Source organism: Drosophila innubila, chromosome X (assembly GCF_004354385.1).
Source record: "Drosophila innubila isolate TH190305 chromosome X, UK_Dinn_1.0, whole genome shotgun sequence".
NCBI lineage: Eukaryota > Metazoa > Arthropoda > Insecta > Diptera > Drosophilidae > Drosophila > Drosophila innubila.
This window is the reverse complement of record NC_047626.1, coordinates 34,965,372-34,988,104: the sequence shown is the minus strand read 5'-3', so window position 1 is coordinate 34,988,104 and position 22,733 is coordinate 34,965,372. Positions and strand designations below refer to the sequence as shown.

At 34.8% G+C, this 22,733-nt stretch overlaps 1 protein-coding gene across 1 annotated transcript; it reads left to right on the top strand.

The window, feature by feature from the left end:
- Window positions 1-2,826: 2,826 nt before the first annotated feature.
- On the top strand, window positions 2,827-20,861 carry LOC117788337. Its single transcript, XM_034627078.1, has 2 exons — window positions 2,827-3,274; window positions 20,815-20,861. Exon 1 carries the CDS (start codon window positions 2,998-3,000, stop codon window positions 3,226-3,228), a length of 231 nt encoding a protein of 76 aa, XP_034482969.1. The 5' UTR covers window positions 2,827-2,997; the 3' UTR covers window positions 3,229-3,274; window positions 20,815-20,861.
- Window positions 20,862-22,733: the final 1,872 nt, after the last annotated feature.

Sequence of the window (22,733 nt, the reverse complement as noted above, 5' to 3'; positions counted from 1 at the left end):
TAAGGGATTTTTTGACCAAAGCAGTTGCAAAAAACATTGCAATTTTGCGTTTGAAATTAATTTATGCCCTTTCTCATGCCACGCCTTCTTTTATTTTGTTGTCATAATTTTCTTTGAAGTGATTAGAGCATATATTTCAAAAGATTTAAAGATTTTTGCCACCTAATTTCCTAGTATTATATAAAATATTATTGTTTTATTAATTTGATATTAGAAAGCTATATAAATTCACGCTTTTGTATATATATCAATGTGTCGCAGTATTAGGGTGTGAAGAATGGCGAACTTTTTGAGAAATTGCCAAATCTCTTTTCTTTTTGCATTAAATTTTTTTGTCACTAGCTGATTGCCTGGCTTCTGCATATCGACTTCAACCAGAGTTGTCATGAATTCAAAAATAAAAACATTCAATCCTCAACTTTTCTCTGAAACCCGATTGGAATTACATTAAAGTACTTGAAAATTAATTACTTGAAAATTAATTTTAAATATTTCATGTTAAATATAGCACACAGAAGCTAAATTAGACAAAAATTTCTTTGTTTGAATTTTATTTATCAATTGAAGTAACTCTAGCAGCTTTCGATTGCGAGAGGTAATATCGATTACAAAAAGTAAAGTGGAATTCAGAACAGCTCGGTTAAGTCATTGCCGCTCGGTTTTGTTTTGTATGCAATATTTTATAGATGTTTAAAAAAAATTCTTTTAGAATACTCTTCAACTTTAAACAGTTGAAGTAGTGATGTTAAACGATTCTAAAAATGTTCAAGGTTATTTGAATTTTTAGTTTATTGTTTTTGGAAATTATTTTAATGCTTTCTGTAGCATTTACTTTCTATTCCGCTCGCTCAACAGCACACGTTTTGAAAACGATAATTCTTGGCGGAATTCGGAACAGCAATCAACCCGATTTACGGCAATTCCACTCGTTTTCGGAATTCGGAACAGGCCCGCCTAAATTTAAAATTGATCGTCCCAAAATTGGATATCAGAAACTTTGGGGAGTGAAAAGACTTTCGTCACTAGACTTTTATATCGTAGTGAGGTTCTTATTTGTTTTCAATACCGTAAGCGATGCGAATAGGGGGCGAAGTCCCCTAGTCGCATTTTTTATTGATATTTCGGATCTGTCCTAAAAATGGCATAGCGATTGTATAATAATCTGGATAGACATTTAAGGAACAATTTCATATGCCCTATTTACTTTTTAAGAACAGGGTCTAAAAATGTGTAAGTGAAACAATCTAAATTTGAGGCAGGTATCTGAAATTCGACATGGGCTGTCGGAAGTCAACTTAGAAACCGCGTCACTGATTAGGCTCCGTCTGGTCAATGATCCATCGTTAATGCCGGCCTCGCGCCGGTAACTCATTATCATGGAATTTTCGTATACATTCCAGCGCGCTTTCGTCACGAGCCAGTTTCGATCTCATTCGCTCACTAGCGTTTGTAAAGTACCAAAATAAAAACCATAACCCCTTTAAACTTAATATCAATAGTACCCTATTATTCCTTAGCCCCTGGTTCTTCTATAACATGTGGGACGATGCTACAATCGAGCATACTCGACTGTCGGAGACCCCGTACTTACTATGGCAAGAACTAATAATGGAAAAAATTAAAAAATATTTAGTTAACTTAAATGCTTATTCTATCATGTTGGTTACAATGTCTCATAAAACATAAAAGAATTTCACACTAAGACTTGAATTTCGCCCGATCGGTCCTATGACAGCTATATGATATAATGGTCCGATTTGAACCATCTTTGGACAGAATATATAAAACCAAATTTTATGCATATTCAATTAGTTTGGTTACGATATCTCAAAAAACAAAAAAGTATTTCATACTAAGACTTAATTTTCACCCGATCGGTCCTATGACAGCTATATGATATAGTTGACCGATTAGAACCAACTTCGGTAGGGATGTATAAGACTAACTTAAATGCATATCACTGCGGACGGCAGTTCGCGTTAGTGACGAAAGCAGCACGAAGGGTGCGAAAGTTCTATTAGTTTGGTTACGATATCTCGTAAAACTAAAAAGTTTTTCATACAAAGACTTGATTTTCGCACGATCGGTCCTATGATAGCTATATGATATAGTGCTCAGAATTGAACCAACTTTGGACAGGATATATAAAATTAAGTTTTATGCTTATTGTATTAGTTTGGTTACGATATCTCATAAAACAAAAAAGTTTTTTATACTAAAACTAGATTTTCGACCGATTGTTCCTATGGGCGCTATATGACATAGTGATTCGTTTCAAAAAAGATACAAAGTGGACCTGCCTGCAATAAAGAGGAATCTACATACCAAATTTAATTACTAGCTTTAAAATTGTTCTTATAATTTGGATATGACACTTATTTTCGATTTGTGGGCGATAAAGGGGGCGTGGCCGAATTTTGAAATAAACTTGGTCTGCGTGCAACCTACATACCAAGTTAAGTGTCTCTATCTCTTAAAGTCTCTGAGATCTAGGCGCTCATACAGACGGACAGACAGACAGACGGACAGACAGACGGACGGACGAACAGACGGACATTGCTATATCGACTCGGCTAATGATGCTGATCAAGAATATATATTCTTTATAGGGTCTGCCACGCCTCCTTCTGCCTGTTATGCCCATATTCGTTAAAACAAACCCAATAGACCCCTGTACTTTTTTTAAGTACGGGGTCTAAAAAGACGGCGGGTAATATCTTATCTCGTTTGGTTTGGAATTCATATTTCAATATCCCTTATCTTATCTGATCGCACCGCGGTACTAGCTATTCACACCTTCACAACGACGACTTTGACGAAACCAACTGCGGTGTTAACATTGCGGACCGGTCACAGTCACAAAAGCAAACGCTACGAAGAAACCCGAAAACGAATGCCGCGCTTGTCACCACCAAAGAGATCGATCAATTGCGTATAATAATAATATTTAAATAGACGCTTACCCAAACAACCATTGGACTTCACTCTTCACTTAAAATGCAACGGAAACGCTTACTTTTGTTGGTGGGCTGCATTCTAACGTTGATACTGGCGCAAAGCATCCCAACTACGGAGGCGCGTAGACTCATCTTCTACAACCCGCACAGCAAAACATTGACAGGACAGCTGCTCATCTCACACCGCGTGAAACGGCCGTGTCCAGCGGGAAAAATGCGTGACCATCGGGATCGCTGCCGACGTGCTGTCATCTTCGCGCGCAACAAGTGAGACTAGGGTTAAGGGAAGCAAAAGGCAGCAGTCTCGCCTTTTATTTTTTTTACCTAACCGATAATTTGTAACCGATTGGCTATAGTCATGTAATTAAATATTTATTACTTTTGTATTTTTAAATAGCAGCTAAGCATCTGAGTAATTCAGTATCTGAGAGACTCGTTTATAAAATTGTGTTAATAAAAAAGGGCATAAAAAAAAGTAATAGGAAAGACGGGAGACCTTGCACTTATTGTGTAAATAGCTAATTATAGTAAAAGTTAAATCATGTCAATGCACTATCGTTTTTTTCCGCTATTTTTTGGCATATATTCTAAATTTAAATCGCTTTACTTCAAATTTGGTTTGCATTAATATTTTGCATTCCCAAAATTACCTTGCAAGTTTCAAATGACGACATGCAACTTTGCATACTTTGTGCCCATTAAATATTGACTATTGACTAAATGGGTACTAGAGCCTATTAGATTCGTGACAATTATGGTACACTAATTTGAACACATTTATCTCCGAGACTATAAAAGATAAAGCATCCAAATTTGGTGACAATACTCCGAGGGTGTTGACCTTTATTAAGTTTATTTTAAGGTTTGGCCACGCCTACTTCCACCCACGTAAATTATATAAAATCGAATAACAAGAGCAATTTTAAAGCTACAGTCTTGAGACTTGGCGCACAGTATAAGGGGCGAGTCCTAAGGCGTGCTGAAAATTTCATAGAGATCGGTTAATAAACAGAATATATTTGAGGAAATATGATAGTTGGAGGACACATAATCACCTGGATCTCAGAGACTATAAGAGCTAGAGCTACTGAATTTGGTGACAATAGTGCTATGTTACGCACGCAGATCAATTTTGCTATAGAATTTAGCCACGCCCCCCGATTCTCCTGCAATCGACAAAAAACTACAATATCCAAATTTAAGGCCAATTTAATAGGTAGCACACGTAAAGATTACCATCTTCATGATGTATGCTTAAAATTTCATTGCGATCGGATAATAAACAACGAATATATTAAGCGAATAAGTTTCGCTTTGCACTCTGTGGTACGCACAGTCTGGAGAGGTGGTGGTAACAGTAGGTACACATGTTAGGTTTATGTTATAATAATTTATAATAATTTTAGTTATACATGTTACATCCATGTTATATTATCATAGTATAATTTATGTTAGACATGTCATATGAATGTTATGTTAATTAATTGTATGTTAATAAACATTTCTTCTGTTAACTCAATTGTTCATTAAATTATGCTTATCTATAAATGTTAAATCTATAAATGTAAAAGTTGCATATATTAATGTATGTGCGATGGTTAGTACGTTAAGTTTTCATTGTTTTTAAACAATTTTTTTAACATTTTTAAAGTGAAAAGTGCCAAAAAAATTAAGCCTCTGTGCGAGTTTTTGTTTTTAGACCGCGTACTTAAAAAAAGTACAGTGGTCTATTGGATTTGTTTTAACGAATATGTGCGTAACACGCAGAAGGAGGCGTGGCAGGCCCTATAAAGTATATATATTCTTGATCAGCATCAATAGCCGAGTCGATATAGCAATGTCCGTCTGTCCGTCTGTCTGTCCGTCTGTCTGTCCGTCTGTATGAGCTCCTAGATCTCAGAGACTAAAAGAGATAGGAGACACCAAACTTGGTATGTAGGTTCCTCTATATTGCAAGCAGATCAGGTTTGTTTCAAAATTCGGCCACGCCCCTTTTATCGCCCACAAATCATTGGTTCAAACCTATATATCATATAGCTGTCATAGGACCGATCGGGCGAGATTCAAGTCTTAGTATGAAAGTCTTTTATGTTTTATGAGACATTGTAACCAACATGATAGAATATGCATTTAAGTCAACTAAATATTTTTTTAATTTTTTCCATTATTAGTTTTTGCCATAGTAAGTACGGGGTCTCCGACAGTCGAGTTTGCTCGACTGTAGCACCGTCCCACTAGTTTAAGTATTTATTTATTTAATTAATGGTCATTAAATCTAACTAAACTACAATTTTGCTCAGCCTGCATTCTAGCAGCACCCATTTTCCTCTCTCACTCTCTCCCTCTCACGCAACAAATTCGAGCCTGCCAAAGGCTGATGCAGTGCGCGCGAAATTTAAAAAAAAGACAATGTCTAATTTCACGAGATTTTTAAAGCGGAATATGTAAAGTTTTTTTTTTCAATGATAATAAGCAGATACTTATTACATATATGTGTGAGAAATCGGTAATATAAGTTATTAAAATTATTGTTTTGCTGCTTTAAGTGCTCGGCAAAGATGAAAAAGTAGTGCTGCAAAATGATCGCTTTTTCTCTCATGCAATTTCATGCATAGCTATCAGCTTCTGCTTGACTATATTGAAAATTGTGACGTCATAAGGAATTTTGCCATGCAAAAATACATATTTATATATTAACACAATTATATTTTAATCAAATTGTATATTTGTATATACATAAATTATACATTAACATTTTCATTACATGACATCGATAATATTTTTGCTTATCGCTCGATTCTTATTTGGTACCCTAAAAAAAATGGGCACTATTACGTACTGTATTTGTTCGCGCCTTGCATGCAAACGTATACATGCTGTCTCGCTCGCACGTTCGATTTGCCATGCAAATGTAATTATTGAATTAAATGTAATTCCGAAGTAACTTCTCTATTTATGGGTCAATCGCCTTGAAATGTTCAGGGTCGTTTAATACGCATACTTCTCAACTGATTGTTCAGTTAGGGAATGCTATGTCATAAATTGCGCCTGTAAATCGTTTTGTGCAATTTGTGGGCGAAGGGGGCGTGGCATCCAAAATTGGAAACAAACCTGCATTCCAAATTTGAAGTCTCTAGCACTTATAGTATCTGAGATCGACGCGTTCAAGCTGACGGACAGACGGACGGACGGACAGACAAACAGACAGACGGACAGGGCTAGATCGACTCGCCTGTTCATCCTGATCAAGAACATATATACTTTATGGGGTCTGCCACCCCTCCTTCTGCCTGTTACATACATTCTGCCAAACACATTATACCCTTTTTTGCCCAATTTCAATGGGCTCAGGGTATAAAAATATTGACTATTGATACAATATTTGTTGCAAGGATGGGGAAAACAAAAAAAACCCAATGTTTGTTGTAATCAGCACTGAAGACTCTGAAAGGTTCGTGCAAAGAATAGTTAGTTGTGCATGCGATTAACCCGAATAGCCCTGAGCAAATTTATTTCGAGTTTCTTTATGAAACTTTCAGGACTGATCAATTTGACGTTACTGAGTCCGAAAAAAAACATTATTTTTGTTCGTCCTTTTCAGGATAGAGTTCAGAGAGAGTTCTTTGTTTGAGCGAATCAGACGTGTTTTATTTGGCTCGTAAAATTTTATCTGTTTTTGTGAATTATAACACACCGTATTTATATATTTTTAGATCTAAAATTGTGCATAAGTGAACAAGCTATCGACTTGCTGTGTAAGATGTAATAATTTGTGCATTGTGTTCCCAATATACATATAGCATTTTATTTTTGCTAAACTTAGTTTTGCAGTTTTACTTAAATAATTACATTCTTGTGCGTGTGTTTGTTTGTGTATTTCGGTTTTTGCTCACACCTCGCTCACACAAGTTTGTTGTTATTGTAAGCACAGCGATTGTTTTTGTTTGCGTTTACATCTCCTTATCTCAGTTTCGGCTCTTCGCACCTCTTAATACATTTGTTTGTGTGTGTGTTCGCTGTTGCAGTTCGTTTTTCTTTAGCAGCGCGCTCTCACAAACAAATTGTTTTTGTGTTTTTCTCTCTTGTTTACAGCTTCATTTGGGTGCCTCCGCTCTAATTAAGTGCGCAATTCTGCCTATTCTGCCTATTAAGTATCTGTTTAACCCCTGTTGGAAATATGTCGTGCTGCAAGAAAAACTGCAATATCAAGGGTGCTGGTGATTCTGAGCAACCGAGATTTATTTATTGTTGGTTGTGTGAGAATATCATGCTTGCAAAGTGTGCTGGTCTTACAGGTCGAGAATGTGATAAGATCATCGCCTTTTCTAAAAATGAATATGGTGCAGTGAAATGGTCTTTTCCAGTATGCATCAACATACAACTTGATTTCTCAAGAATGTATAATTCTGTGAGAAACCAATTCTTAAAACTTAATAAAATGTCTAAGCTACTTTCGAGTGATTTTGACTCTAGTCTGGAGTTGCTTAGCCAATATAAATTTAACTCACCACCTGATTCTCAATTTTCAGCAGTTCCCCCTAATATACCGGTTACTCAGCCTCCCGTGACTCCATTGGCATCTCGTCATTATCAAGACGCTTCTCCAACTTTGTCTTTATCGGCCTCTCCGGGTATTATTAACCTATTCAATTCTCCAACACCTTCTGCAGGTGATTCTATCACTCACAAAACTGAATCAGCCCAAGTCATCGTGTCTTCGGTGCGGGCTGGATCTAGTCGGAAGGATAGAACTCCTCGTACTGCAGCGCCTAGCAATAGAACTGATAACGTAGTTGCCCCTTCATCTGAGATCCCTATTTTAAATGTTGTTGCTCCTCGTAAGCAAGTATTTGTGTCTAGGTTATCCTCGGACACTATTTGTGAAAATGTGGAGGCATACATTTCTAGAAAAGTCTCTGCTAATGTCTCAATCACTAAATTTAATTTTGCTACGGCCCGTGAAATAGCATCTTTTAAAATAAGTGTCCCCCACGACTCATTTGCTGTCATTTGTGATTAAAAATTTTGGCCACCTCATATGATTGTTCATGAGTTTAAGCCAAAAAGGCGTAGTGAATCCTTGTCTGTATCGCTTACAGCCGGCAGCTCCAACGTACATGAGCCCGCCAGTACGGCTTCAAAAAACTAGACCTGCGGCCCGATTTTGCCTGTATTCATTATCAGAATGTTAGAGGCCTCCTTACTAAGCTTAAAAATCTATATTTGAGTAGTATGTCCTTTGATTCTGATATAATTGCTTTAACTTGGTTAACTCCTACAGTATCTGATTCAGAAGTTATGTCAAATAATTATCTTTTATATAGAAATGCTCGAACGACTCGAAGTGGTGGAGTACTTATTGCCCCTAAATCTGCACTCCAGTCAGAACGCATTACTTCTAATGTGACTACTGATATTGAAATTGTTGCTGTCAAAGTAACTTTTTCAACTCGATCAATTTTTATCACCTGCTCTTATATCCCTCCAAAAGCTTCTCCTGCAGTTTACTTGCAACATTTCACCTGTATTGAAGAAATTAATCTTCAAGTCAAAGACAACGACTTATTTATTGTGCTGGGTGATTCTAATTTGCCTGAAATTTCTTGGTCATTTTTCAGTAGCACAAATTACCTTGTTCCCTTAAACCAAGATAATTTTTTAGATAACTTGCTTGATGTCTCATTGTTTCAAATGAATTCAATAAGAAATCACAAAGAACGAATTCTTGATCTGGTTTTATTAATGATTTCGCAAATACTGCCGTCTCTAGGGTATCCCTATTAAGTATCCCTGAAGATTTACATCACCCTACTATAGAAATTTCTATCTCAATCTCAAAACCTTTTAATCCACCTCTATTATGTCAGCAATCACCTCGTCGTTGTTTTCGCAAGGGAAATTATTCATTGCTTAATGAACTTATCCTGGCTACCGACTGGTGCTTTTTAGAAAAAGCTACTGACATCAATATTGCCCTTAGTTCTTGCTATGAAACCCTAAATGCACTCTTAGATGTGTGCATTCCAAATTATGTTCCACTGTCTGGATCTATAAAGCCTCCTTGGCTTACACCTAGACTTTCTTATTTAAAGAATATTAAATCTAAATATATTAAAAAATATAAGAAGTCTGGTTCAAGTCTTGACTGGTCTAAGTACACAGTAGCCAAGTCGGACTTCGCCAAATAAAACTCGCTATGCTACGAGAACTATCTAACTTGATGCAAAAGACAAATTTCCCGTGACCCTAAACAATTTTACAAATTTGTTAACTTGAATCGTAAATCAACCAGTTAACCTTCCTCTTTTTTTTATGGGATAGATAATGCCAGCCGCTGAGCTATTTGCTAAACTTTTTCAATCACTGCGGACGGCAGTTCGCGTTAGTGACGAAAGCATCACGAAGGTTGCGAAAGGCGACTTACTATATATACAGCTAAGTTGGAAAATTTGCTACGACTGTCCGATCAGATCGAGTTATATACCGATCGAAAGGTTTAGTCTTAACTTACAAAATGGCATACTAAAACTTTTTCTAACCAACTTGGGTCATGAGATACGGGGGTGTAAGTGGGAGGGGAAAAATTTAGATGATTGCAGTTAATGGGGCTGTTGGGGTAAAATTTTTTATTTCTTAAAAATTCTAATTAAAAATACGCGTCGATTGATACCTCAATCACCCAAATCCCATAACTGGTTCAAAAGATGAATAAATTTGAAAATGTTAGTGGACTTCTCAAAATGAAATGAAAAGTCAGTTTGTTTGTCTGTTTGTCTATTTGCATCAAAGCGCTAAAGAAGCTTAAATGTAATGATGGGCATTTATTCCTTTTCAAAAATCTAGAAATGTTTGTTCTACGACTTTTTGAAAAAACCGCTAGTTTAGCGGGAAAACGCTAAATCCCGCTAAAATTGAAACCTCAACAGTTTCCAAATCATAAAAGCTGCAGATATGTTCTATATATCATTGTAAAGGTGTGATTGAGGGCTTTTATGCTTACCTTTAAACTCTACAGGTGATATAAAGTTTTTTAGCTTACTATTTACGATTTCTGACAAAACGGCTCTAACGATTTCTGTTAAATTTTAATATGTTGTAATACGTACAATTTTATTTTTTGGTATATAAAACATAAATTTTGGTTGAGGGGCTTGGAAGATATTACCTGTTAAGTGAATAAATACATTTTTCTATCGGTCGAAAATCACGTTTTAGAACGAAAAACTTTTTCGTTTTATGAGAAATCTTAACCAAACTAATACAATATGTATTTAACTTGGTTTTATATATCCCGACCAAAATTGGTTCAAATCGGACCACTATTACATATAGCTGTAATAGGACCGATCGGTTTTGAGTTTGAGATAGAAATTTCTATAGGATGATGTAAATCTTCAGGGATACTTAATTGGGATGACCTAGAGACGACAGTATTTGCGAAGTCATTAATGAAAACCAGATCAAGAATTCGATCATTATGATTTCTTATTGGATTCATTTGAAACAATGAGAGATCAAGCAAGTTATTTAAAAATGATCTTGGTTTAAGGGAACAAGGTAATATGTGTTACTGAAAAATGACCAAGAAATTTCAGGCAAAATAAAATCAGTTTCGTTATGATATCTCATAAAAAAAAGTTTTCATACTAAGACTTGATTTTCGCCTGATCTGTCCTATGTCAGCTATATGATATAGGGGTCTGATTTGCACCAACTTCGGTCATGAATTAAAAGAATATCCCAGATTCATATGCTGTTAGTTTGGTTAAGATACATATCTTAAAGGCTTGATTTTTCCAAAGAAAAATGTGAGTTTTCGAGATTTGTTAAGAACATGCATACATATAAAACACATATATGTGTGTTACAAATGTTAATTTACATGAAAAAAAAAAATATCAACAAAACAAAAAAAAAAATTTTTTTTAAAACCATAAAATAACGTTGACGGAGCCGGGAATCGAACCCACGACTTAATTTTAAAAGAAAGTTCAACAGTTGAGAGTATGTATATGCAAACATAAGCAGCAAAAGAAGTTCGAATGTTTTCGGAAAGTCCCGTTGTATTTCATCTTCTTTATGTTTATCGAACAGGGTTGCATTGTGACTTTTGCTTACATATGTGTACACACATTTTCAACACGCCACCTCAAAAGTTACATTGACATAAAATCTTTAACAATGATAAACAAATTTTCTAACAGACGAGCATGTACGCATCAGCGATTATATATTAATTTCTTCATTTCTGGGGATAAGAATTTGATCCAGAATTCGCTGCAAAGGATTGGGGAAACCCAGTAAAACCCAACCAGATCAATTAAGATTAATTTATAACATTAATTCAATTATTAAACAACTTAAAGATATTAAATTCAGTTTTCAGTTACTTAAGATTATAATCAAAAATTCAATTGTTAAATATCTCAAAAATTCAGTTTTCAGTCACTTAAAAGAAAAATTAAAGATTGATATAACTCATAAAATTTATTTGTTTTCAATATTTTGTAACTTAATTTAAAAAAAATTAATTAATGTTGAAATTATGTTGATAGCCCCAGTTGGTTCCTCAAAGTGACGAATCTTGCAGCTGGTAACGTGGATGTCGGCCAATTGGAAATCTGTGGAAATATACTTGACACAAATAAGTTTCTTTTCAATTTGTTCCCTGGTAAAATGATATTTAATGTCTATGTGCTTTGTTCTCTTGTGGCAGGTAGGATTATTGGCAATACTTATACAACCTTGGTTGTCTTCAAAATATCTATTTGGCCATTTAATTCTAGTTTAATTTCATTTATTAATGACCTTAGCCATAATGCTTCCCGAACACCTTCAAATAAGGCCATGTGTTCTGCTTCTGTAGATGAAGCGGCAACGGATTTCTGTTTCATGGTATTCTATGAAATTAAACAATTTTCAAATAATTTAAATAGATATCCGGTAGTACTTCTTCTATCAGTCCCGTTCCCAGCCCAATCAGAATCGACATATCCTATAAGGACACTATTAAAGTTTATATTTCTCTTGAATGTCAACTTCAAGTCAACAGTACCTTTTAGGTACCTAAGCACCCGTTTAAGACATTGCCATAATTCTTTGTTGTTGTTATTCGAATATCGACTTAAAATACTTATTGATGTACTTAAGTCTGGACGTGTACACAGCATGATGTACATCAAACAACCAATCAAACTTCTACATGGTGCATCATATGATTCTTCAGATTGCAATGCCTCATAATTTAGTTTGCTTGGGAGGGGTGTGCTTACTGCATTACAATCTTCCATATTAAACTTTCTCAAAACATTTTCAATGTATGCTGATTGACTGAGATACAACTGACCGTCTTTTCTATCGACTTTTATACCAATAAAGTATCGAATTTCAAGTAAGTCAGTCATTTGAAATTTATTTAGAAGTTAAGACTTAATATTAAACATGGTATCGGATTTATAGATGGAAATTACTACGTCATCCACATATAGTAAAATATATATATTTTTAGAAATATCTCCTTTATTTAAAAAATAAGTACAACGGTCAACTCCCAAATTTTCTTATCCAACCTCTTTCAACACATTTTCAAACACTTCAAACCAGCATCTTGCGGCTTGCTTAAGCCCATAAATAGCTCTATTAAGTTTACATACTTTATTCTCATCCCCATTGGTTAAGCCTTTTGGGATCATCATGTAAATTTCATCTTTAAGGGTTCCATTCAAAAATGCAGTTTGACGTCCATGTGATGGACCAATAAATTAAATTGTTTCGAAAATGCCAAGAGAAACCTGAAACTTTAAATTCGTGCAACTGGTGCAAACGTCTCATCATAATCAGTCAAATATTCTTGCGTGAAACCCCGCGCTACAAGTCTTGCCTTGTACTTTACTAAGTTGCCAAATTCGTCTTGTTTTATACTAAATACCCATTTGCAATCTACTATGTTTTTATTTTCGGGCTTTTGCACTCCAAGTATTGTTTTGGAAATGAGAATTAAGTTCATCTTGTATTGCTGCTTCCCAGAAATGTCTATCATCACGAAATTTAATTTCGTCAAATGTATTGGGAATATCATTAAAACTCATTTGAGTACTCATTAGACATTTTTCTAAAAATCTTTATGATTATTTTTGGTTTACCTTTATTCTTTCACTGCGTCTGGTTTCTTTTTTACTTATATTTTCTGATATATCACCAGTTTCAATGACTGGATCGGCATTCTTCAGTTTTTTGGATTTTACACTAGGTTGTACATCTGATCTTTTATTAACAGATTCATCATTTTCCATCACTGGAAAATCCAGTTCTTCATTTTCTATAATTACAGAATCATTATTTGGATCATCATTATCATGTTGAGCCACAGAGTCTTCTTCATGTACAACCCTAGATTTTATCATGCTTATTTCATCCACCACAACATCTCTAGCTGTCATAAATTTCCTCGATTCCACATTTCATAATTTATAGCCATTTGGCTCATATCCGACAAGTATAGTTTTGATTGACTTTTCATCAAATTTTCGTTTTCGCATTTTATTATGCATATATACTTTCGATCCAAATATCTTAAGATATTTTAAAACTGGCTTTTTATTATGCCACATTTCAAATGGCGTTTTCTTTATATTTTGCAACGCTCTACTTGGGGATCGGTTAATTAAATATGTTGCTGTTAAAACAGCTTCACCCCAAAAATGTTGACCAAGCTTAGCACTGCTTATCATAGAGCGAGCCTTCTCGGTTATTGTTCTAATCATCCGTTGTGATACACCATTTAATTGTGGAGTGTGAGGAACTGTTAAATGAGAGCTGATGCCTTTTTCAACACAGAACTCACGCATGTCATTAGACAGGTATTCCCTGCCATTATCAACATATAAATTAACCAATTTAAAGTTAAAATGAGCCTCACCTTTCGCAACAAAATCTTTGAAAACATAGAACACATCCGATTTATATGTTATTATATATGTTACACAGTAATGTGTATACTGATCAATAAAGACTACATAATAGTTTTTACTATCAATTGTAGAGGGTGTGATCGGACCACAAACATCGGAGTGTTCTACAAACAGGGGTCTTTTGATATTCTCTTTATTTTTAAATTTTTTCAAACTTTAACCTTGATTGCTTGCCATATATACAAGCCTCACAGAATTCATTATCTAGCTCAACATTTTTTAAAATATCAATATCCTCAAACAAGCCATTTCGTTTAATTTCTAAAAACACTTATATGGCCCAACCTTTGAAGCCACAAGAGATTTTCTGCACTGTTTGATATGTTTGATGTGTATGCTCTACCATTTAATTTAAATTTTATAATTGGTACATTATACTCACACTTTCCATCAAATACCAAGTTACCGTCTATGGTGACTTTTATGCCTCCAGGTTTGAGCTCAATTGTCAGTCCAGCATCCTGCATCTTCTTAACGGACAGTAAGTTGTGGGATATATCCTTACTGTACAGTACATCATGCAGAGTAATATTGTTTCCGGAGTTGCTAAGTTTAACCACTCCTTTGGCTGTAGCATGGATATATTCTCCGCACTTTGCGACTTTAATTGTCACATGTGTTGTCAAATTTTCATACTCAGAAAACAGCGTAACATCATTTATGAGGTGATTTGAAGCACCCGAATCTAGAATAAACTCTACCTCGTGCACGTTTGTATTTTTATTTACTTGTCTCATCATGAAAGCAAACCCACGATCTGGCTGTGATGCTCTTGCTGCTTGAGCCTGTTTGTCTTTACCACTATTTTCGCCAGCAACATTTTGATTTCCTGCCTGTCTTTTTAAAAAGAAACAGTCTTTCTTCAAATGTCCTAGTTTTCCGCAATGAAAACATTTTTGTTTTGAGTATAATTTCTTGTTAAATGGCTTCTTAAAATGTTTGACCATTGCTTTATTTTTATATTTATTGTTCCTCGGCTCCTTATTGCCAATGGCTTGCAGCACTTTTGCACTTGTTTCTTTGCTTCCACTTTTTAGCTATATTTCCTGATCAAGAAGGCGTGTTTTTACAAATGCTAACGTCAGGTTATTCTCAGATAAAGTCTCTATGGCCGTTATTACTCCATCGTAGCTTGATGGAAGAGTTAGAAGTAAGTGGGAAACTTTATCCATTTCGTCTAACTTAGCCCCTGACGCAATTAACTCAGTTATGAGATCATCAAAGAAATTGAAATGATTGAGCAACGAAGTATCAGATTTTAATTTTAATGCCAATAGTTGCTAAGCTTTTACGCTCGTAAATAGCATCCAAATTCGCAAAAATTTGCTGCGCACTATTGTCACTGTTTGCAAAAACTAGAAACGAATCATTCAAAAATTCAATTATTAGGCTCTTTGCATTTCTTTCTGCATTTTTAATGTCATCTGTCACTTTTTCTGGCGTTTCGTCAATTACTTATAATAAATCGTTCTCTTCTAACAATGCTCTCACTCTAAACTTCCATATCGAATACTTCTGCCCGTCAAACGGTTTTATATTTCGCTTTACTTTATCCATTCTATTTCTTCTTCACTACACTTATGCACTACACCAATACAAGTAAGTCTTTTCTGCAGCGAATTGGTGTGTGGCGTATCTTGCAAATATGTATACTTTGCAGCGAATTGAAAAGAAGCACCGCGTGCTCTGAGTACTTTGCGGCGAATTGTAAATAGCGTCACTTATTGTGAAATTATGAAATTATATGTATGTATGTATGTATATTTGCGCACACACAAATCACCCTCATAGATGCACTTTTGTTTCAGGCATGAATTCTTTACAGGTTTCGTCGTCTTTTCTTTTATGTTGTATTATACAAATCCACACTTGGTAATTTCACGACTGTAATTAACTTTAATTAGAATAACTAAAGCATTCAATTATCAATTAGCTGCAACTATGTCTGGGCCCATAACCTATTGAAAATAGATTTAAATATAATACGATGAAGTATTATTCCAGACCAGCCAATAGATAAATTAAACACTTTACTATTTAGTTCTAATTATCTTTTATTGAAAACCGACTGCACGCACACGCCGTCTAAACGCAACTGACAGAGTTGAGAGTATGTACATATATGCAAACATAGGCAGCAAAAGAAGTTCAAATGTTTTCGGAAAGTCCCGTTGTATTTCATCTTTTTTATGTTTATCGAACAGGGTTGCATTGTGACTTTTGCTTACATATGTGTACAAACATTTTCAACAATACACATTGAATGTCCATGCAAAATTATCAAATTAAAAAACATACGTCCCTACCAGGGTTAAACTCACGGCCGGCTGACCAACCATCTCCTGAGCTCTGCGACTCAGCACTACGCCACAGAAGCCCACAATTGATTGAACGCCAATTTGTTATATAATATGTTAACACAATTTTCATGTTATCAAGTTATTAAAGTTTTAATAACTGCCAACGCTCCACATCGAATCAAACAGCAAAATTTATTATTTGAATATCTTGGCTATTTTCTGTCCGATCGAAATGAAATTTTAAGCAAAAATCCAGGACACTTTTCTCTTCGTCTATGCAAGATCTTGAATCTCTAGCTTTTAAATTGCTCTTATAATTTGGATACGAAATTTTCTAAGTCGATTTGTAGGCGGTTAAGCGGGCGTGGCCAAATTTGAAGCAATCTTGATCAGCTTGCAATATAGAGGAGCCTACATACCAAGTTTGGTGTCTCTAGCTCTTATAGTCTCTGAGATCTAGGTGTTCATACAGACAGACGGACAGGCGGACATATATAGCACTTGGCTATTGATGCTGATCAATAGTATATATACTTTATAGGGTCGGAGATGCCTCCTTCTCCCTGTTACATACATTCCAACGAACACAATATACCCTTTTACATATTTTTTAAGTAACGGGTATAAATAGATAGCTTTAAAACTACTAGTTTAAATCTAAGACTGTGTATGAATGAAATATAGATATACTCATTAGCTTTTAGAGAAAGTAAAAAATCGGTTTTGGCATTCAAAGGTAATGATGACAAAAGTGGTCGCACCTTTAAAAAAAAAGGAGAAAAAAAGCCAGTTAAAAAAAAAAATCGAATAAAAAACTCTGCCATAGAAAAAAAAGAGGGTTTCGTTCGTATAATATCCAAAAAGTTTAAATTTGATGCCTAGTGTAATCGCTTTGATTAAATTGCCTGCTAATACTCCCAATGTTACATAAATTACCCCAAACTTTAAATCCTCATGAACCCTTTGGTACCAGGTCTAAGAATTATCCAATTTTATGAATATTCATTTTATGCATATTCATCTTATTCTGCATTTTTCAGCGACGAAAGCATTTAATTTATTGAAACTTACAAGATTGCTCTCACAGCCACATCTTTTCTAAGCCACTTTTTATCGCCTGCATTGCCTTTGTAAAATGCGCAAACTACTAAAAATACAAGTTTTCTTTTGGTTTTCAAGAAATATTCATTAACCACAGTTGTTCGGCGAATGGCGACCACAAACAAGGCGACAGGCAGCCAAGAATTTCATAAAGCCAGAACACACTATACCAGCTGGATACTGTGTGAAGAAAATACGATTGTTGGTGGTTGGGGTATTGTGGATGGCCCGCTTCGTTCAACAGGCCCAAAGCAAAATCCACGAAAATGTCACAAAAAGCCGCACTCAACACGAAAGTTTGAACTTTCCCAGTGGGTAGTTGTTTCGTCTTTTATTTGCGTTGCAAGCTGCGCTCCATTTAGCTATTTGTATAGAATATGACGGCGGGTACTAAGACGCAAAGGCCAGCGCCATTGCATAAATGCAAAATACATGCAAGGCTCAAACTAGGCAAGCTATGAAAATCTGAAGTCAACTGAAAGCAACTGTCTTTTAAAACTGTCACTGCCGGGAGACCGAAATGAGATGAATGTTGCAGAGCGATGAAAAATACAGGGGCAATGGGTGGGCACCGGCGATAAATTGTAGTAAACAGTACTACAGCATGGTTTCATTTACAGTAACAAATAAGGTCATAAAAATAGCAGCAATTCACAATAAAACACAAGAAACCTTCTACAAACAAGTAATGCCTCGAATACGCTAGCATCGATTTTCAAAAACTTGAAAATTTACTTAATTAGTCTTTACCAGAACCACTTTTATTTATTAGACATGTGGGGCCCCAAAAGATCAAAAGCCACTATTAAATTGTTCTTATATAATTTGATTTTCGTTTTAGTTTTTTTGAACAGCTTTTTTTTGCATTGATCGAGAAATAAATAAATATGTATATTATGCAGTTAAGCACAAATTCAAATGAATAGTTTGACAGCTATATCGACCACTTTTTGCAAACGAATCGTACGTTACATTTTTCCAAAATCTACTTTTTAATGGAATTTTTTTCTTAACTCAAAACGCATCACGTTTTAACCAAGGATTAAAACCTTAACCGAAACCGTAACCTTTAACCGGTAAAAGCCGATTGAAATTTTTAACCGCAACTGATACCGTAGCCGAAAAAAATTTTTCTTACCATACCTAAACCTAAAGACCGAAACTCTTCAAACCGAAAAAGCCGTTTAGTAACCGATTCAGATAAGGATTAATTTCGGTTCTGGGCGGCGCGACGTGTCACAGGAACTGATCAAAACTAAATGTCTTTACCAATCCTCTAAACAGATAGCAAACCGTTACTTTGACTTGCTCGCGATTTTCGACGATACATTAACAACTTTTGACGCTGAGCGCAAATATCTTATGACCCCTCCAATATACCAAACAACACAGCAACTACGCGTTACGAGACGCTGGACAGCCACAACAATCACACAGTTTTCGTCGCGACGATAGGGCAATAAAAGTGTTCATTTTGCATTAATTTATGACTTCAGTGTTGTTGTAGTGCTCATTGCAAATTTCGTGCCCACTTTCGTGCAACTTAAATTTTTGACTTCGTGTGAGTTTCTTACGAATTTCATGGCGACGTATCGGCGGTTACTTTTGTGCGTATTCTTGACGTCGCCACGCGTCGTAGAAAAATAGAGCATTGAGGAAGTGCGAGCGAGACAGCGAACCGCTGCACACGATCATATGCAAAGACACATATGTATGTACATATGTAAATATTTATGTTAACCCGAAACCTGAGCAAGTTTTTTTCGAGTTTCTTCATGAAACTTTCAGGACTGATAAAATTTGAGGTCGCTAAATCCGAAAAAGACGTTCTTTTTGTCCGTCCTTGTCAGGATAATCGACAAGACCATTTCTTCGGCTGTAACCATATGGTAACGCTGGGAATAACAGGGTACAGGTTTTTAATACTACAAAGTACAAATATTTGCGAAAAAGTCCAATAAACACAGCTCTATCCAACAGGGGGCTCCTCCTTGATATATATGACCAAATTTGGTTCAAATCGGTGCACTATATCATATAGCTGTCATAGGAACAATCGGGGTCAAATTCACCTTTGGTATGGAAAACTTTTTTGTTTTCTGAGATATCTCAACCAAACTCACAGTATATGCATTTAAGTTGGTTTTATAAATCCTGACCAAATTTAGTTCAAATCGACTTACTATATCATATAGCTGCCATAGGAACGATCATACTTATGAACAAAACAGCTCCGAAACGCGATTAAAATGTATTGAAAAAACCTGTAACCTGTACTTCCCAGCGTAACCATATGGTAACAAGAAAATAAAAAGCGTAAATTTACCGAAAAAAGTAGTTTTTTTCTTCGAATTTCTGTTTATAATTAATAAGAGCACTCTTTTACCTTTCTAATGATGTGTACATTGCACATAGTTCATTACTAAAATAAGTTAAACGATTTAAATTAACTTGAGACGAATTGCCAAATGACGTTTTTTTTCACTCCAGAATATAGTGTGCAACTAAAAGCCCATTTTTCGATCAGCTTACTTCAAAAGATTTTTTCACTCAACTTTTTATCGGTTAGAGATAATAAAGTACTCTTAGAATATAATATTAAAGTCAATCTAATGTTAATATGTTGTCTAAAAATTAAGTTTTAGTAAACGCCTATTGCTTGTTACCATATGGTAACGCTGGGAATTTTCGGGTTAACATACATAGGTACATAAAATAAATATATTTAAATGGGAGTATTTATGTAAAATTACGTTTAATCTTATTATATACATACAATTGCAATTATTTAGTTACATACATATGCAAATATAATTAGTTGGGCACGGGGTATTTCGTAGGCGCCTCACGTTTCGTCTTGCTTCTTTTGCTTTTGTTACTCCAGTTAAATTGGTGCTGGCTTTGAAAAGTGCATAAGTACGTGTTTGTGTTTGTACATGTGTACAGCTTAAGTACATAAAGTGCGTCAATTATCAGTTTTAACATGGAAAAAAATTGATATTTTTGTAAAGAACTTATTTTTTTGTGAACCGAAACCGAGCCTGGGTTTTAAAACCGAAACTTACAAAAAACCCGTAGCCGTTACGAAACCGATACTAAGAGATTTTTCGTAATCTTTAACCGAAGACCTTCATGCGAGCATAACCGAAACCGTAACTGAAACCGACATTCGTTTCGATTTTAGATCCCTAGCTTAAACCAGGGGTAAATTTTTCCATTCACAATATACGCATCGATTTTCACACAGAAATTCCATCGGTTAATCTATATATATAAATTTCGTTGTCCAACCGACTCACTGACTGATTTAGCATTGTACAGCCCAAACGGTTTGACGAACGACCTTGAAACTTGGTCACAATAATCTTAAAAAAATTTCACCTGAAGATAAGGCGGCGTTTTGCCAAATTCGCCCTGCAAGTGCGTTCTGTTTACATGTGTTTATAGTGTAGTAGATTTCTTTTCTCACACCAAGCAAGATTTTTATTTTTTAATTTAATTTTATTAATATTTTTTAAGTCTAACGATATTTTACAAATTGGTCAAAATTGGATGACTATATAATATAGCTGCCGTAGGAGCAATCGGGTTCACAATAAACTTTACCATGAAAAATTTTTTCGTTTTTTTAAGTTATCTCAAACAATTCGCTTTTGCACGTCACGTCTTGAATTTTTTTTTGCCAAATCTAGAATTTTCCCACCAAATCAGTCTTTTTCCTGACAAATCTGGCGATTTTATCAAAGTCCAATTGCAAGGGCTGTAATGGCCACGATAGCACACTCAAAAAAAATTATTTAAGTGTGTTTATTATGACCATCCCAAAAGAGTACGGGAGAGAATTCTAATTTAGAAATAACGGAGTTTTTGGATTGCAAACATGAGAGAATCCACTGTATCTCAACCAAATCATAAATACTTCTGATTCTTTAGTATCCCGTTACACAGGTGATAATGTGCATCGATTTTGACAGAGCAGAAAACATAACAATATCTCTTTGGGATATGGGCTTAATATTGGAAGAGAAGAAAGTCGAGCGGGACACTTTATCGACTAGCAAAAACAGCCTGTGGCTGTGTTCTTAACCCAATCGCCTCGAACACACATTAAACATTAAAATTAATGAACCACGATGCCTTTATAATAATACAAAACATAATCAATAAATAAATAGTTAAAGAAACGAAAAAAAATTCTAAACAGGAGAAAAAAGGGAAAAAATAAAAGAGAGCAGCAAAAAACAAAGTTAATTTCAAATGATTTTTCCACTGCGCGTTAACAAGAAAAATCCCAAAATGTATATGTCCTGTCTAAATTATCCCATCGCTTCAAGGAAAGATTTGAAAAATTTACTCAAACATTATAATTATATTTATTCAAATTTTTAGCAAGTTAGTTACCCACAAAAAAACCTCTACACGAGGTAAAAGTCTAGTGATGAAAGCAATTTCAAGCCCCATAATTTCTGATATCCAATTTTGTGACGAACACAATTCAGTTAAACATAAAAATTTTGAATAAAAATATAGATTAAGAAAAAAAAAAACGAAAATTGGCATTGTGCACTGTGCGCAAAAGGGTGAGCTTCTTTGTACATAAAAGTTACCTTTTGCGCAGTGCCGAATGCCAATTTTCTTTTTTTTTTTTTTTTTACTTTGTATTTTTATTTAAAATTTTTATATTAAACTGTTGAGGCTTAAATTTAAGCGGGACTTTGCGTTTTTAAACTAGCGGTTTTTTCAAAAAGTCGTAGAACAAACATTTCTAGATTTTTGAAATGGAATAGATTTCCATCATTACATCTAAGCTTTTTTAGCGCTTTGATACAAACAGACAAACAAACTGACTTTTCATTTCATTTTGAGAAGTCCACTTAAAACGAACGAAATTAAGCTTAATGTAAAATTTAAAATAAAAAATTAAATATATAAATTAATAACAAAAAAATAAACCAAAAAAAAAGCCACAATAAAATTGGCATTCTGCACTGTGCGAAAATGATTGAGCTTCTTAGCACATAAAAATAACTTTTTGCGCAGTGCCGAGTGCCAATTTTATTGTGGCTTTTTTTGGGTTATTTTTTTTGTTAATAATTTATATATTTTATTTTAAATTTAATATTAAGCTTTATTTTGTTCGTCACAAAATTGGATATCAGAAATTTTTGGCAATTGCTTTTGCTTTTGACATTGTAAATTTGTCAAAAGGTGCTTTTAGATATATATACCTCAGTACCATGACCAAGAGTCGTTCCCATATAACTTGGAAATAATGAAAGCAGAGCACATAGTTTCGACCCTTAATCTTGGCTGCGCGCCGCTTGACAATCGGCACCCTCGAGGGGGGCTCAGTCAAAATCGAAATAGTCATTCAATCAAGTTGATATTTATTTTATAAGTAGATA

Coding starts and splice junctions, on each gene's coding strand:
- LOC117788337 (XM_034627078.1), top strand. CDS start 2,998: ATGCAACGGAAACGCTTACTTTTGTTGGTGGGCTGCATTCTAACGTTG.